This window comes from Danio aesculapii, chromosome 25 (assembly GCF_903798145.1).
Source record: "Danio aesculapii chromosome 25, fDanAes4.1, whole genome shotgun sequence".
Taxonomy (NCBI): domain Eukaryota; kingdom Metazoa; phylum Chordata; class Actinopteri; order Cypriniformes; family Danionidae; genus Danio; species Danio aesculapii.
Genome location: NC_079459.1, coordinates 17,130,457 through 17,150,079, shown reverse-complemented (window position 1 = coordinate 17,150,079; position 19,623 = coordinate 17,130,457). Strand labels below are relative to the sequence as shown.

The 19,623-nt window shown below is 32.3% G+C and overlaps 1 protein-coding gene across 11 annotated transcripts in view; it reads right to left on the bottom strand.

The window, feature by feature from the left end:
- Positions 1 to 19,623, bottom strand: part of ppip5k1b (diphosphoinositol pentakisphosphate kinase 1b) — an 87,257-nt gene that overhangs the window by 12,138 nt on the left and 55,496 nt on the right. For 5 of the 11 annotated variants that reach the window (XM_056452205.1, XM_056452206.1, XM_056452209.1 and 2 more), the window contains 4 exons: positions 18,925 to 19,062; positions 16,928 to 17,024; positions 13,972 to 14,079; positions 11,142 to 11,204 (listed from right to left, as the gene is read on the bottom strand). In XM_056452205.1, coding sequence (XP_056308180.1) covers positions 11,142 to 11,204; positions 13,972 to 14,079; positions 16,928 to 17,024; positions 18,925 to 19,062 — 406 coding nt within the window. The remainder of the gene's footprint in view (positions 1 to 11,141; positions 11,205 to 13,971; positions 14,080 to 16,927; positions 17,025 to 18,924; positions 19,063 to 19,623) is intronic. The other 6 variants (XM_056452211.1, XM_056452212.1, XM_056452213.1 and 3 more) reach the window with 3 other exon arrangements.

Below are 19,623 nucleotides of genomic sequence, written 5' to 3'. Positions count from 1 at the left end.
AAGACAGGATTTGCGCAAAACAACTGGGATTAAAAGATCTGTTGAGCTCATCTGCACCTCAAGAATGAGTTTAACAAGATTAAAACGTTTTTAAAACTGTGCATGTTTATAATAAAGTAAAGACAATAAAATCGATGTCATTAATCACCACAGCCGCATGTCAGTACAATTATAACAGAAGATGCTTTAATCCAGGTTTGTGGATGTTAAATCAGGTTTATTTTGTACGTTAAAATAACTAATATCCATACAGCAGTGGATATTAACGTGTATCCGGTCACATTTACTGTCTAAAAACAGTGCAAAGTGTGTATGTTTGTGTGTGTGTGTGAACTTAGTAATGACATTGTGTGTGACTCATCCTTGCAGAAAGGCTTGAATTACCTCCACAACAAATACATCAAATAATCATCGGTAAAGTTCTTACTGTAGTTTTTCTCGCAAATTTTACATGAGATCTGCATCATTCATGTCTGTCACTGTGCTGTTTATTTGACTCAGCAGGAGATGGCTCGGACAGGCATGTGGGAAAGGTGGACGGTATAAGGTATAATAAATAATCTGATGGGTATTTTGACCTAAATCTTTACAGACAGATTCTGGAGAAACAAAAGACTTATCTTAAACCTTGAAAAAAAAAAAAGAATACATAAAATGCATCTTTGCATCTATTTTTTTATAATCAAATGAACAAACGAATATATTTAAATTGTAAAACAGATCAATTTTTTATTTGTCAAATTTTAAAAGCAGTGGATTTTTGGCAATGTAAAATAAAGATAAAAAAATTATTTCTGATTAATATACTAATATTTGATTTGATAAAATTATTCTGGGAAGGTGTAGCATGCAAGGCAGTGATTTATAAGGATCAACAATTCCTAATTTGAGACACTTTTATAATTTAATAAACATATAATAAATAAACTTTCCCAGTACTGGGTTGCGGCTGGAAGGCAATCCGCTGCGTAAAACATATGCCGAAATAGTTGGCAGTTTATTCCACTGTGGCGACCCCTGAAATAAAGACTAAGCCAAACGAAGAATGAATGACTTATTAATAAACAATCTAATATATCTCATTTGTAAAAAGTCAATTAAAAGGCAATTAAAAACAAATTTTAAATGATAAAAAAACGCAATTCATTGAATATCCCTACTGGTTTTATTTGCTTAATTTTTAGTAGTCAATTACTGCGAACAGCATAGTCAGATTCAGAAGTATGAAAAGTGTGAGTATGAGATGACAGAGCTGAAGGAGGAGGTGATAAGAGGACACTGCAGCTCATCCACTGCCAGACTGACTCAGCAACATACAATTAATGAGCTCAAATTATTCGGTTTTGTTATGTCAGGAGCTACAACTATTTTCGGAGAGCAATTAAGAGTCCTTACGTGAAGTGAAGGCTCTGAACTCAAGCTTAAGCATTACTATTAGCAACAGTTTATGCTGTTTGTCTCTACATGAAGCATCTGAATAGATTAGGTCTGCTCGAACTTCATAACATTCTGAGTCATTCACACAAAGTCAGCTGTTACTGTGCGTGCAGCACTCCAGCCAATTTACATGCACTTTCATGAAACATACGTAATACAATTTATTACCTTTGGTTTTATCTAATGCATGCATTTAAATAGAACAAAATGCCCTGATAAATTACAATGATTAACCTTAATATTTTACATTAATTATATAAATAACCAACTGCAATAATTGATAATAAAACCATAATTGTCTTATTTTAAAAAGGCACAATTAATTTAAAGTAATTTCTAATTATACAAACAGCAGAAATTAAAATGACAAAAATTGATAATGATAAAAAAAACTGGCAACACTTGTAAAAGCCTGTTGATGACAAATGATAATAAATATAGCAATAAATAAATACAGTAAAAGGCATCAACAGTGCAAAGTTCTATATAACAATAGAACAATTACAATAATCAATAATATTTAATAATATTAATGAATAATATTTAAATAGTAATTTAAAAAATTTAAATTTGCCTAAAATGTTTCTGATGTGAAATTACAATAATGTACATTTATATCTATAATAATTAAAAATGGACTATTTTTGGTTTCAATTGATTTGACTAACCTGTGGTGCATTTCCGAAAAACATCATTAGCCAAATAAGGTCGCAAGTACCGTTGTTTGTTGATTTGGCATTTCCCAAATCCGTCGTTCCAACGAACAAACTGCGTTGCAAACTTGTATCCTTGCAACTACACCTCTGGAGCTGTAGTTAGAAACATAGTTCATGGCTGTGTTCTATTGCCAGTTATCCCCACTATGGCCTATTCGTTTAGATAATTCTAACATTTAAACTTGGAATTTACGTTCAAATTATTTTTACAGTTCAGTTTTAGCGATCTTCATGTTTACAATTGCGCTCCCTTCATAGTGCACTTTGAAAACATTGATGCCACTCTGAACACAGCTGTGGCTCATGACGAAAGCTATAGGTGACCTGTTATTTAAAAGCGAAATTCATATTACGTTTCCAAAGCTTGTGAAAACAAAAAAAACATAGCATATGTTAATGCTTTTAATTTACAGTAGGTTAATTATGAAGTATCTGTACTGTATATGACATGATGGGCCTGTTGGTTAGAACATTTCTGCAGTGGTTTACATGTCTCAAATTGTAAAAGTAGACTTTTCAAAAAATAAAAAATAAATGAACAATATCCTAACTAATAATAATAATAATAATAATAATAATAATAATAATAATAATGATAATAATGATAATAATAATGATAATGATAATAATAATAATAATAATAATAATAATAATAATAATAATAATAATAATAATAATAATAATAATAATGATAATAAATCATCATCATCCTCATCATTAATATTATTTTTAAAGTAGGTTTTTTTAGTTTCCTAATAAATAATAGTTTGTAATTTTTTAAATAAATAGCCTCATTGTTTATTTATGTATATGATTTATATATTATATTAGAGTACGTGTTAGCTTTTGTACGTGATTTTATGTTTTAGAACAGAATATGTAATGTTCTCAATATTATTTGTAAAGGAAACACATGTGCCATTTACATATATTTCAATTAATACAATAAACGAGTGCATGTTTTTACCAAAACTAATATTGGGTTTTTATTTAAATGCATGTGGTGTAAAACAATATAATTTGCACAAAGAAATTATGGGGTTCTTCTCTAAAGAAGTTGTTACCACTCCATTTAGAGCATCATTAAGAGCGTTTTACATTATAATTAACATGGTTCAAATGATGGATCTGTGACAGAGAAATAACAGGTTTTGGGAAACACTCTTCAATACATTTCTTTTACCAAATGATGCATCATACTATGATAGTTCAGCCACGAGTTAGGTCGTTGTTTGGAAAACTCATCCCTGGCTAGTTGGCCTTGTACCAAACTTTTCCCCTTAATATCCATGCCTCAAATAGCCTGGACAATTTTTCCCCATCTCACTCTCAATTGGATTTGGAAATTGGACAGAAATGTTTTATCGACAACAGGTTCAACTAAACAATCCATTACAGCTCGCAATGCTGCCATAAATAATCACAATGCTGATGTACTGCTGACTCTACATCAATGGAAAAAGAGCAAGTGTCATTTGTGTCAATAGAGAATCTTCCTCAGTCTTGACAAATATGCCAGAAGACTGGAAAAATGACTGACATGCATTGATGAGGAACACATGGATAGCCTGTCTGAAGTTTGAAGGCTTTTCACGCTTGAGTTTCCCTCAAACGAGTCAAACTGTCAACTGAAATAAGTAGAGTTTGATCATTTCAGCTCTTCGCTGAAAACACTTCAATCTCACCAAATGAAGCAGATTCCCTACAGATCTCCCACATTCACAACTGACAGAGAAAAAGACATGTGCTTTTCTTACACTTGCTTCATTTTATATATGTTCCATCCCACAGAAACATAAAAACTTGGAAGGTGAAAATAATTAAATTCTTAATACGAGAAAAATGTAGCTGATTGCAAAAATTTTTTTTTTAAAGATCTAAAATGTTCTAAAATGTTGTATTAATATGCAAATGATGCATTATTTAAATAAATTAATAAATGAATGAAGTTAATTTGCATACATTTCTAACAAAAAATCTGAACACTGGATGAAGTCAGCTTCAAAACTCAATTTCTTGGCAGTGGGGGTCTAATGGTTACGGAAACAGACTTGTAAGGTTCAAGTCTCTGGGATTACACGCGAGGAAAGTGAATAACCAATGCGTTCTTCCACCCTCAATACCACGTCAGAGGTAAAAGTCCATTGAGCAAGTCACCAAACCAACTGAGTATAGGTAAAATTAGAGGCATAATAGTGAATTCACAAAAATATATGGCTGATGGCTGAATTCAATACGACACAGCGGTGTCATGATTTGTTAGGTTTAACTATTTTGATTTTTACCAATTTTATTAAAACTAAGATCATAAAGCATGACCTTTAGATTGAACAATGATAGAGCTAAACTTGACCCATCTTCTGGGGTGTAATATTGTAATAGTTATATACAAATACAAAGAAAATAGCTATTTTATATGGAACTCAGTGTGTTTTTACTCAATGTCCACATTTTCTGATAATTCCTGGTTGTGTCTGTCAGCTTACTTTTTCCAATCTTACTGAGTAAGTGGACTTTTTCAGTTCTGTTCTGTTCATGAGCATGGAGCTGCTGAAGTTACAGTAAAGACGACTTAGTGACTCTCATGAAAAAAATGAGTCTAGGTGAGCACATATTCCTAATAAAGATGAAGCACCGAGGCAGGAAGTATGCCTATTGAACACAAAAGAAGATATTTTGAAAAAAGATGAAAACCTGTAACCATGCATTGACTTCCATAGTATTTGTTTCTCTAACTATGGGAGTGAATAGGTTCAGGTTTTTAGCTTTCTTCAGAATGTCTTCACAGGGAGTAAATGTTTTTGGATGAACTTTCTCGTTAAACTCACCTTTTTGAAAAAGGTAATAACCGCCAATTTGTCGAAAAGTATTCCTTAAAAACATTACAATCAAAACTTTCAAACTTCAGACATTTTTCTTGCAATTGTGAGATTTTAACTGAGATTTTTTTACTGTTTTGCATTGTACTGTACCTTTTGCACTATATACTCTTTGCACTCCTTGCCATGTGCCCTTAAGTATAATTGTATTGTTTACGAATGTTTATTTTTACTTATATTTTTAGATTATATTATATGTGTAATTGTATTTATTGTAATTTCTTTTTAAAATTCTACTTTTTTTATTAATATTATATGTTAGGCACCTAGGGTCTGAGAGTATCGCAATTTCGATTCTCTGTATGTCCTGTAGTTGAATTGACAAAAAAGCTGACTTTGACTTCAACATTTAACAATTCCTGCTATATCTCTAAATCTTTTTAAAATTGCATGTTTTTAAGATTAAGTTAAAAATGAATTGAGTGACAAATCTCAAAATCCCAACAGTGAGATGGAAACACTCAGAAGTACGTTCACAAATAAAAACTCACAATTTCAAAAACTCAGATAATTAACTGAAAGATTAACTTCATTGATGTCTGAACACAAAGAGCTATATGATAAACATAAGCGGTTACAAAAATGTCTGAATGAATGTGACAATAAACACGATCCTTATAGCTATATACACTCGCAGCGAGTGTTGTGTTTTCTTTGAAGGTGAAAGGGGCAGACTGCATGCTGTTACAGTATATCGAATTAATGCTGAACTGTTCAGCACAGTGGCGGTGGGAACACTATATTTCAGGCTGTTTATTTTTCAAGTAATTGCACCAAATCATTCATTTTGTAATGCGCACTGAACTGAAAGCCTCTTACTGAATGGTTTACTAAGAATACATGTATCCATACGCCCTTAGTAACTTTGCAACACACTTAATCCACTCACACAGAATACAGATATAATTAAAACTGTGATGTTTAGTGTATGCAAGTGGAGATTTATGAAGATTTATGTTATTACAGCGGGGAAAATATAAGTAGTGAACACTTCATGTTTTTTTCCTGGGAATAATACTTCTAAAGGAGCTGTTGACATGGAATTGAATCAGATTTTGGTAAAAACACAAACAATAGAGACATAACAATACAACAAGACAAAAATCTGAAAAAATAATTATGTATAATAAGGAAATAACACAAGGAGAAAGAACAGAACTACTGAAATGTATTTAATACTTTTTATAAAAGACTTTTTTGGTGATGCCAGCTTAAAGACGCCTCTCATGTGTCACATGAATTGCTCAGGTGTGAATTTTTCATAGACTTCAACAGAGTGTAAAAATCTTGATGGTTCTGTCTCTCAAATCTGAACAATTTTTTGTATTTTCTATTGGATTCAAGTCAGGTGATTGGTTGGGCCATTCTACAGCTTGATTTTCTTTCTCTGAAAGCATTTGAGAGTTTCCTTGGCTGTGTTTTGGATCATTGACTTGCTGAAATGTCCAAACTGGTTTCATCTTCATCATCCTGCCAATGTAGATTTTGGACTGAAGCAGATAATATTAATTTACACTACTGAAGAACTACTGAGAGAGATTTCAGCTGCTGTCTGGGCTTTCACTGCCTTTCTACACCTCCCTTTCTTCATGTGTTCAACACCTTTTCCCTGCATCAATTCATTTTATTACGCATGAGTTCATTTGTAAACTAATTAGATTTGTTTTCTTTGCATACACTGATTACTTTGGTTGTTACCAACATCCTGTGAAAATTTCATGTCAAAAGCACCTTTAGAAACATGATTTCAGAGAAAAATGGTTGCATGTTCAATAGTTACTATATTTCCCCCACTGTATAAACGCCTTAAAAATATAGTGTATCTGAAACCTACAGACACAAATAATAAAGTGTGCCAAAAGTTTAAAAAGTGTAATTTGGATGTTTTAATAAATACTTAATTAAAGTAAATCCTAATTAAAACACCAGGTTCTTCTTGACATGATGTACAAAATAAGAAAGACCATGCAAAAATGATGCCCTGCACACATCAACATTAAAAATATTTGCATATACAATATTAAAATCATAATAATGAATCAAGTAAAAACAGTCATTAACCCTCACCCCATCAGCAAATATGATCATCATGCAAAGTAATTTATAGGCATCCAGCTTCATCAACAGCTAAACAAGCTTGGAAAAAATATTGTTGAACACATATTTTTCCATGAATATGCATTTAAAAAGGCACTTTTAATATTTTACTATTGATTACGATTTTTTTTTTTTAAAGATTTGTATGGTATGAAGACCAGGCTCTTTCTAGACCAGCCTAATAGTCTATTTTGGTGCATTTAAAGTCACGTGATCATTCCAGCAGTAATGGTGGTGGAAGGGTTAACCATTTATAAATGAAGAAAATCAACATGAAAGGTGGTCACACGTTTTTCCACACAGACAACAATATATCAAGAGAGATATATTCGGTACACAACCCATGCATCTAGTAATGGAAGATCTTTTCTGCCACAGTATAAAAAATATGTGTATATACAAGCCTAAAATTATTCATACACCTTGCAAATTCTGACTTAGTTACTTTTATATAATTTTTTTGCATTAGAAATGACACTGGCTTCTCCCAAATGATAATAAGATGATGTACACTACCTGACAAAAGTCTTGTTGCCTATCCAAGTTTTAGGAACAACAAATAATAACTTGACTTCTAGTTGATCATTCGGTATCAGAAGTGGCTTATGATATCTAGGCCTCTAGATTACGCTTCTTTTACCAAAATAAAATATGATCATGCCTTGATTTTTAATTATTTAATTAGGACAGTAAGGTCTGACTGCTTAGACAAAAGTCTTGTCACTTAACATAAATAATGAACAGTATAGGATAAAAAGTCATGGTGCAGTGGAAAAAGAATTAACATTGTGTATGACTCCCGTGAGCTTGGAGGACGGCATCCATACATCTCTGCAATGACTCAAATTAATGACTTCATCAAGAGTTGATCAAGAGTCTTTGGATTCATCCGTAATGCTTTTTTTTGATCTTACCTCAGACATGCTCAATAATGTTCATGTCTGGTGACTGGGCTGGCCCATCCTGGAGCACCTTGACCTTCTTTGCTTTCGGGAAATTTGATATGGAAACTGGAGTATGAGAAGGAGCGCTATCCTGTGATTTGTAATGGGCAGCACAAATGTCTTGATACCTCAGGCTGTTGATGTTGCCATCCACTCGGCATATCTCTCTCACGCCCCCATACTTAATGTAACTCCAAACCATGATTTTTCCTTCACCAAAGTTGACTAATTTCTGTGAGAATCTTGGGTCCATGCAGCTTCCGATAGGTCTTCTGCAGTATTTGTGATTATTATGATGCAGTTCAACAGATGATTCATCTGAATAATCTACCTTCTGCCACTGTTCTAAATGATCAACTAGAAGTCAAGTTATCATTTGTTGCTCTTACAACTAGGATTGATGACAAGACTTTTGTCAGGTAGTGTACAAAAGGTATCATTGTGGAAAAAAAAATGTACATCTCAGCCTTTATTTACATTTAAACTAAAACTTTATCGGAATTTGCCAGGGGATGAATCATTTCAAGTTTGACTGAATATATATATATATATATATATATATATATATATATATATATATATATATATATATATATATATATATATATATATATATATATATATATATATATATATTACCTTTTACCTCACAATTTTGACCTGTATCCCTGGAATTCTAGATTTAAAGGGAAAGTTTACTCAAAAATGAAACTTTTGTCATCATTTACTTACTCTCATGTAGTTCCAAAACTTTAAGGAAGATATTTTGAAGAAAGCTACAAACCCAGCCTGATCTCATGAGAAAACACAAGTATTTTACGTTTTGTCAGGTAAGTGGCAGGTAAGTGAGTTCAGTCGTACAGTTGAGGGATGAGCAAATCATACTAAATTATATGAATGAGATTGTACGAATTCATACGAATTAGCCACTACATCAAAAAGTTAAGAATTGCTGTGAAATTGTGTTAAAACCTGTAACCATGCATTGACTTCCAAAGTATTTGTTTCTCCAACTATGGGAGTCAGTTGGTTCAGGTTTTCAGCTCTATTCAAAATATCTTCTTTTGTGTTTAACAGAAGAAATAAGTTTATAAAGGTTTGGAATGGAAGTCTGCACCTGACCAGATTTTTTGCTGCACGGTAATAAATTTCAGAATAAACAGCCTGATCTCACAAGGAAATGTAAGTATTTTACGTTTTGTCAGTTTAGTGGCTAGTTCGTCCGAATTTGTACGAGTTCAGTCGTACGAAAATGTACGATTTTAAAAAGGAGGCGTGGCACCTAACCCCAGCCCTAACTTCAACCGTTATTGGGTGATGAGCAAATCGTACTAAATTGTACAAATTAGATTGTACGAATTCATACGAATTAGCCACTAAATCAAAAAGTTACGAATTGCCATGAGATTGCGTTGGAATAAAACACAGTAGCAGTTGGTAACTCTGCTGTAATTTGAACAAGAGAGGGCGGTCTAACTAAAAAGCGTTCCAAAGTCCCAACGTTATTTCGGAACAGCATATCTGTGATTTCCTCATTCTTATTGAGCACCGGTACAGCCAGTGCTCACGATTGTTACGTATGCTGAATGCATGACCAGTGCTCTCTGCATGTGCTTTTTTTTTGTTTATTTTTTTCTGCACAGTCTGTGCGGGTATCATCTGCATAATGGTCCTCAGAAAAGGGCTGATCTTGATGCACTGTCCTTCAGCTTGCATTAGAAAACTATCAGTTTACTGTTAGAAAACCCACATCAAGCAAGTCTAATGTATGGGAGTCTTTTTCATGCATCATAGACACAAATTGAAAAAAATTACCTTTTGCGTGATATGATAATGTCTCAAAGTTTAACCTTTTAGCAGTCACAAGACTAGAACATCAGGTTAAAGGTGGCAATCCTATCTCATCACAATAGGGCAAACAAAACTGACATTTACCATTTTTAGCAAAAAGTCGTATTTTCGTACGACTGAACTTATACAAATTCTTACGAATTAGCCACTAAACTGATAAAACGTAAAATACTTATGTTTCCTTGTGAGATCAGGCTGTTTATTCTAAAATTTATTACCATGCTGCAAACAATCTGGTCAGGTGCAGATTTCCATTATAAACCTTTATAAATTTATTTCTCCTGTTAAACACAAAAGAAGATGTTTTGAACAGAGCTGAAAACCTAAACCAACTGACATTTCCTTGCACAACCTACACTTTTATTTGTTATCTTTCTCTTTTGGTAGTATCCAATTTGAACGTGAGATTTTGAAACCAAAATTAAATTTAGCGGGAATGGTCGAGTAGAAAATATTCTAAGCGGGCAACGGGTGAACAAAGGCTAAATATACAGCGGGTGCGGAATAAAACCTCACGGGAGCAGGTGGGAGCGAGACAAAAAAAAAACAGTCCTGCGCAGACCTCTAGTTTGGAACCACTTGAGAGTGAGTAAATTGTGAGTGAATTTTCATTTTTGGATGAACTATCCTTTTAAACTCATCTTTCTGAAAAAAGGTAATAATGGTTATTTGTCAAAAAGTATTTGTTAAAATATTACCATTAAAAAATTAAATTTGGGACCGTTTTTCTTGCAATCGTGAGATTTTATTGTTTAATATTTTAAACAATTCCTGCGATATTTATTCACAAATCTGACTTTTTCAGAATGGCATGTTTTTTAAGTTTAATTTGAACTGAAACTGACTTGAGCGATAAATCTCAAAATCCAACACTGAACAGGAGATGGAAACACTCAACAAGCAACGTTTACAATTAAAAACTCACCATTCAAAAACTCAGAAATGCGAGATAATGAACTGGAAGATAAAACTAAAAGCTGTTTTCAACTTTTTTTCATCTTGTGGCAGAAATATTCTTCCATGTCTAGGCAATCAGAAAGAGGAATGAATTAAGATGGGTGTGTCTGGTGAGAATCCAAGGTGAAGAAAGGTCTGCTCGATTTAATGAAAAGAACCACAAACGGTGCTAAATTAACGAAGTCTACTTTGAAACAACTGCAGAGGGCATGCAGGAGAGTGTCAGCAACAAAAAATGGACTCAAAAGCTCCAAACATACCATTAGTCGGATGCCTGGCATACGACACAGAAAATCTCTTTACTGCCGGCATAGAGAGCAGCTCTGAGAGATAAAACAGGCATTCGGCATTTACACTCTGCCCCTCATGAGCTTTTGCTCTAACTCTAAATCTTTTTATCCGATCTATTCAAGCATTTCTGTCCTCATAAAACCATCTATAACAAGCCAGGTAAAAATAACAGCGAGCCCAGATGTTGCCCATGAATATGGGGATTCAGAAAAAAAACTAAACAAAAAACACCAGATGGTCACAACAAATGAATCCAGGATTCTTTCATGCTACACAACGTCCTTTTGGATGCAGCATGACATGGCAGTATTTTAGGTGCTGTTTAAAATGTCTGAGACAACAGCAACACCCTGTGGACAAAACTGGTAATGCTTCTGAAGGAGAGAGAATTCAAATAACATGCTAATAAATAATAAGTTGTAATCATATTAAATAATAGTCAACTTTAAGACAGATGGAGACAGTGAAACGACGTTCCTTTCCACTGTATGCAAGAGGAAATTCCTTTCCAATGAAATCCTTTCTATAAATGATGATAATAATAATAATGCATTCCTCTCTACTGTATCCAGGAAATCAGAATGCAATTTCCAATAAATGTTTTGAAAACAGTCGTAATATCCAGAGCTAGTAAATGAGTCTTTAGAGATTGTGGTTAAAAGCAGTCATTTGTGTTTCCATGGACATTACCCATCAAAACACAGTCTCAGGACACCAAAATGTAACCTTTTGCATAAATGAGCTTGCAAAATGTATGCAATTTAGCAAATTACTGAATGTTTGTTTACATGCAGCATGCTTATTATTAGTATGCAGGCAGCAAAGGTGACAAACGATTAGTACTGACATTATTCCGAAACTGTGGAAACCTCATATCCCCAAGCGAGATCTTGATGAATAGTTAAATGTAAATGTTTGCCAAGTAATGACTTGATTTGGGACGTCTTTAAAGCCTAGACTAAACTTTTTGATTAATATTGAAAGAATTATGCTGAGAGATTGTGTTGTAGGAATAATGAATACTAAAATCGACTTCTATTTGATTTGTTAGAGTAGGCCTATAATAAATGAGAGCTTCTAATAAAGACCATTCACCAATAAAAAAGATACTGTGACTTTTTATCTCACAATTCTGAGTTGTTTATTGAAATGTAATTTTTATATCATGTTTTTTTATACTTTTTTATTGCAGTTCAGAGGAAAATGGTAAACATTTTAAGATATAAGCTCAAAATTAAAGGATGCAAACGTATAGTGAAACGTAAACTCAGAAGTGGAAGAAAAAAGGTTTCTATTACTCTAATTTATATCTTTGTCTGACAAAATTAATATCTTGCTATTCTGAGTTTTTTAAACAGTTTTATTATAAAAAAAAGCACATTAATTATTAATTAATTTAACATGAAATTACACTTTTTTTTACATTTTGCTATTCTGAGTTTTTATTTTCTATAGACGCATCTCAAAAAACTGCAATATCACAGACAAATCGGTATTTTTTTAGACAAAACTGATCTAACTAAACAAGCTAAAAATTGAGCATTCAAATGATTTGAGATTGTGAATTAATAATTTAACTAAGCTCTAAGTCTGGTCACCATTTGGATTCAAACAAAAGAAACGTTTTCGCTTTGAGAAAAATAAGTATATAAGTCCAAAAAAAGAAATAGTCCTTGATATTTTAATGTTTTGAGATTCGGTATAGTAAATAATTGAGAATTGTGATTTAATCATAATTGAAAGTTACTTGATTTTCTCACGGTTCATTATTTGAGTTTGTAACTGTATTTCTGAAGATAAATCTTACAAATCTTTTTGCCTCATAATTGTAAAGCATAAACTTATAACTGCAAAAAACTTGTCATGTAGTCATGTGAATTCATTAAGAAATGTCTATATGACTGGTAAAGCTCTAATAAACTCAATTTAGACTTTTTCTTTGAATTATCTCACAGTTTATAGCTAAAAAAAATGTAAGGTACAAACTAGGTCTGCACGATATTGGAAAAATGTAACATTGCAATATTTTTTTATTTCGGATATTTGTTGCAATATTAATACAATTTCACCAGATGACTTAATATCACTATTTGGAAAGAATTTATAATGTTAGATCGATTGGGATGATTGTGCAGTGGGAATGCATCTGCATAAAATCTAATAAACAATCTATACACTTTTTGGGGTCCCCTGACACATTTTCGTTGTGGTCTGTGCTATTTGCAGTGCATTACTTTATTTGCATGTGTTTTGATTATTTTCATGCATAACAATTTATAATAAATCCAATCAAGAAAAAGCTACAATTGAAATAAAGTGTTTTATCGTTTCCCGAGTCAGTATTCAAAAAAAGTAACTAAATGATAAAACTAAAAATAACTTATTAAAAATAATCGTAGTAAAAGTAAAAAATGGTACAATTTCTTATGCCTGAATGCTTTTAAAATCATTATACAACCACAAGCATCAAAAGCACATGCAAATGATAAATTATAATACAAACTCAACATTGCATATTCTGTGATGTGACTATTGCGAATGATCACATTGCGATATTGATGCTGAAACGATATATCGTGCAGCCCTAGTACAAACTCACAAACCTGAAAAACAGAACAGTGAAATGTTTCTAAAATTTAACTAAGAGACATAAACTCATAATTCTGAGTCAAAATTGTGAGAAAAATAAAAGTTTTTTATTATTATTTCTTCATTCCACAGAAGAAAATCTGAAACTTTAAGTCTTCGCCTCACAGATGGACTGAATGTGTATATGTATGTGTATGTGTGTGTGCGTACCGGCTTGAGAAGACAGATTCTTGAGTGAGGAGGGTTTTTTTCGTGGCGCTCGTGTTAGATCTCTGAGGTTTGGGAAGGAGGCGCTGAAGAGGCCTGCACACTGGGCTCCTGCATGTCAGAAGGGGATTGTGGGGTGGAGCGGCTGGTTAGTAATGGTTAGTTTGTACAAATGAACATGCAGGTTAAAGACATTAAAGAGATAGTTCAACCAAAAATCAAATAACCTTTTCTACAATACAGGGTTCAGAATTCAAAGGGGGAAAGGTCAAAATTTTCATAAGTTTTTCAAAATTTGTTGACAATTTTGCGATTAAAAATATATATAAATATAGAAAATTATATATATATTACCAAAGGAAGATTGTAATTCTTATTTTTACCCAGGATCTTACTTTCTCTTTCTCAGATTTCACTCCCCAGAGCATCTCACATTATTATGTTCCTCACTCATGACATGTGTTAGGGATTCCACTACCATATTACACCTAAAACACTGCTGTAAATTGCTGTAAAACTCGTCAATGGCAGGGAAGCATTTTCTCTCGTCAACGGCAGGGAAAGAGTTTGCTGCCCATACATGTAAATCATACATCATAATACCACCCATACATGTAAAGCAAAAATAATGTCCTTTAATTCGGTCATGTCCAGTGGCCATCATCCCTGAACCAGTCTCTATCATTGTAAGATGCTTTTTTATCTGTCTGCTCCATTGCTCTGATTGTTAGATGCTTACTCCCACTTTCTTTTGCAATCTCAAGTGCGTCAAATCAAAATGCCCAATTTGTGCCGTGTTAATTACTTGATTTGGGCCACAGGATGTCTAACGGCATCTTTGCATTGACTTCAAATGTAAATCACTCACACTTTATCTGTGTCTGAATACTGCAGAGGCTGCAGAACAATTTCCCTCCACTTCCATGTACTGTAATGATTGTGAGGGCGCAGGTGAGACGTCATTTTTATCGAGACACACTCTAATACATCACGTGCTCTGCATATGCAACGTCTAAGTCATGTAAAACAATTAATTGCAAACTGAAATGAATATAATTTGATTATATGGTTTAGAATTGGATGTTTTTTGAGATTATTTACATTTTTGCGATTATTTTGCGTTTAAATTAAGAATTTCGCAGGATTGCGAAAAATTGTGACATTTGACGATTTTGCGTTCAATTCAGCGATCACGAAATCGCAAAAACTAGAGGGCCTGATAATTGTAAGATGTACATTCATAATTCAGAGAAAACTTTTTTGTTCTTTTAATTTTTTATAATAAGTAAAATATATATAAATAACATAGATATTACATCTAAAAGAATATATTAATAAATATATAGATAATATAAACATATATATTATTATTTAAAAGAATAATTTGTTAATAGCAATGGTAAAGTATTATAATAATTTGAAAGACAGCACAATTCTCCAAAATGTTATTTCAAATTAAAATATTAAATATGTATTCATTATAAATTCACAACCTATGACATATTTGACTAAATATATTACAACCTCTATTTTTATAATATTATAAGTATTATGCATGCAGAAACAAACAAAATCGGATAGAATCTGAAAATATAATAAATAAAGCATATTTAATAAACAATATTTTACATTTTAAAATTTATTTCAATAATAATTAATTATAATCCATTATAATCCATTGAGCACATTTTCCTTCTATAAATGACACTTGAGTGAAGATCTCTCCATACCTAAGAGAATAAATGAAGGATGTTCCATATAATCCCTTAAACATGTATCTTATAACCATTTCGTGTGGACATGTCATGGTCAGAAGCAGCTTTACAGAAAATAATAGATAAAATAGCTAGAACATAGAACTTTCAGTTTTTATACATGTAAAAATTCCTAAATACATGCAAGACCATTCCGATCTCTTGCTAATTCACTCTCATCTCCATGATATCCGGGGTATTTTATCGAATTCAAAACGCCTGCGATCGGTTCATGAGATCAGCCAGACTGGCGAGTACTGATCGAGTCATAAAATGTGATTATCAGCCGATCGATCGAAGCATCCCTACTAATATGTTATTACATTAATTTAAGATGACATATTTTTGCAATTTTATAACATTTTAAAATGTTTTGCAAAAACTAAATGTAATAATTTTTTGAAAATCATTACGTTTTTTAAATCATGTGAAACCAAATGTAATATTCAACATTTAAAGCTCCATCTTTAATTATTCTTTATTCTTGGATGCTGAAAAACCAAATTTTGACATTCATTTTTGGCTGAACTGTTCCTTTAAGCTCAACTAAAGGCACACAGATGAACTTTTTTCCCAACAAACCCCAATTAAACCACTGGTGTTCTGTTTTTAGCAAACATATTGCCAGTGGCAGTAGAATAAAATACTGACAAACACAATTAAAGTACATCTGTGGCTGTAAAAAACTAAACAAAAGCGTATTTCTAAATTCAGCCACTAGAGGGCAGCACTAAAAAAACAACATTCACTTAAAAGCTTGACTGAAGAACATGCCAGATGCAACATGCACTTAATTATAACATATATTCACCTGCAAATCATGCTGTAAGTGTTAAGTAAGGTGCAAACAACATTAGCCACAATCTCTGAACACTACGCCACTCCAAACCTGGGAAACAGTGCGTATTGTCGCCTCATAAATGTTCTTTGGAGATAGAAATAGTATAGACGGAAATAGCATAGAACGTCCTGCCAGCAGCCATATTTAGACCAATACTGGCAGTGCGGGCACATTTCTGACTCATGGTCGAAATAAACTTGAAGAGGGTCCTTGAACTGTCCCGTTGGTGCTAAACAGAAAGCAGAGCGTTTAATGGTCAACCGGGACAGGAGTTTTAGGAGAGATCGAGAGGTTTCTCTATTGAGACTGATGATTGATGAGATATAATACAAGAAAACAATACAAATTAAGTGGCTTTTTTTACCTAGGCTGCTGGGTTTGATCTCTGGTGATTGACGGGATGATGAGGGGAAGATACGATATGCCAGGCCACGAGATGAAGGGTTGCTCTCTGATAGAGCCTGCAAAATGGGGGACATACAGAATGGCTTTTATTTTACTCAAACACAACACTTTTACACACAGTTTTAATATAAACTTTCCTCTAAATATGATGATCCCCTCTGTGATGGACTACTGTATATATACAGTTGAAGTCAGAATTATTAGCCCCCCTTTGAATTTTTTTTTTCTTTTTAAAATATTTTCCAAATGATGTTTAACAGAGCAAGGAAATTTTCACAGTATGTCTGATAATATTTTTTCTTCAGGAGAAAGTCTTATTTGTTTTATTTCGGCTTGAATAAAAACTATTTTAAATGTAAAAAAAAAAAACATTTTAAGGTCAAAATTATTAGCCCCTTTAAGCTAATGTTTTTTTCGATAGTCTACAGAACAAACCATCATTATACAATAACTTGCCTAATTACCCTATCCTGCCTAGTTAACTCAATTAACTCAATTCAGCCTTTAAATGTCACTTTAAGCTGTATAGAAGTGTTTTGAAAAATATCTCGTCAAATATTATTTACTGTCATCATGGCACAAATTATTTTAAAAGATAAAATAAATCAGTTATTAGAAATGAGCTATTAAAACTATTATGTTCAGAAATTTGTTGAAAAAAATCTCCAATCAGAAATTGGGGAAAAAAATAAACAGGGGGGCTATTAATTCTGACTTCAACTGTACATTTTTATTTGTACACTACTGTTTAATACTAGTTTCATTAATTATTTGATATATGTTAAATATATTTTAATTCTTTATATAAGTTTTAAATATCAGATATTACTGTGTGTCTAAGCTCTTTCTTTTTTAGATTCAGTACTTCAGTGTCACATGATCCAACAGAAATCATTATAAAGTGCTAATAAACTTATAATCAGTGTGAAAATTGCAGTTGTAATTTGATATTACTATAGATTTTTTAGGATTCTTAAAATAGCAGACTGTGTAAATGGATTTTCATCAATATACTATATTCAATTCAATTAATCTTTATTTCTATAGCTCCTTTACAATGTAGATTGTGTCAAGCAGCTTAACATAAAAGTTCTAGTACAGTGAAACTGTGTCAAGTTAAAGTTCAGTTTAGTTCAGTTCAGTGTGGTTTAATTTTCTCTGCTGAAAGCCCAAACACTGAAGAGCAAATCCATCGATGCGCAGCTGCAAAAGCCAAGTTCCAAACCAAGCAAGACTATATACAGACTGCATACAATTTACTACAGTTATACATTGTAATAGATATATAATTTTTTATAAATTATTTGTTTTTGCTAATTACTTTATATAATTAGATAATTGTTTGCGGAATTAAATTATTGTTCAGATATTATAAATAAAATGTAACAATTAACACATTATTGTTACACATTAACAGAAGTAGAAAGAAAATTATAAAAATCATACCCTCAAATGTTTTGAAAATTAAAGTAAAATAATTATAGTTTTAAAAAGTTATATATTATAAATTACACGTTATTGTATGAGTTGGCGGTTTATTCCGCTGTGGTGACCCCAGATTAATTAAGGGACTAAGCCGAAAAGAAAATGAATGAATGGTTATAAATTAATATTAGTATTATAGGTTTAATACCAACCAAATAACAAAAATCTATGAAATCACTTTCCCCTCTTAACTGACTATCTATGTAGCTCAATAATGGTTAACCTTTATTTAATTTACACAGTGAAAATGTAATATAAACCAGTGTTATATTTGATTATATTACTCTGAACCATACCAAAACTGTGACAGAAAAAAAGAGAAGTCTGTATTCTTGCAACCCTTCTAGTAGCAGTATCATCCCCATCATTGTTATAAGAAAATTTGGTTGAAAAAATGGTTGAATTGATCATTTCATCAGTTAATCGTGAAATAAAAGCTCAAGAGCTCAAAAGCACCATACAGTACAGTACCTCCATAGATCCACCCTTGCGGTTGCGGATCAGCGGTGACTTCTTCTGAATGTTGATTGGCTCAGTGAGTGCCGCTCTGTCAGGCTCATCTTGAGAAAGGTCTTCAAGACTGCCTGGGTCCGTCTGCTTCTCGTGGTTCTGTTACATTTATCACAAAAAATAAAGTTAGGAAAGTTGAAAGCAGTCCAGCATGCAGCATTTCCACCAGCAAAAGTGTAGTTTTCCACAATATCAGCACGAGAGTCAACACAAACAAAGCACTTGTTTGTTTTTTCTGTTTTACAAATAAAAATAGTTCTGAAGCAGAATATTTGTAGCACTTAAGTGTTTTTCTCCATTACTAATGAATTAAATTTGTTTTTGAATGTTAATGATTCACAGATTCATTCATTAACACAGTATGATCGGCTCAATCTAGTAAAGCTATCTACTGTATCTCTCCATGTAAATGAGCACTGTCGATGGTCGTCTCAATTTGAAGTAATTCTTTGTAGGTGGCCTTTATTTTGCAACCTTCAAATCACCTCATAATCCTTTGCAGGCGTTCATTCATGAAAAATAATCAGCTGAAAAATTAATCATCGCTGAACTCAATCACTTTTCTTATGTAATGCAAGACTCCAAAAAAAAAAAAAATAAAAAAAATAAAAAAATATGTGTATATATATATATATATATATATATATATATATATATATA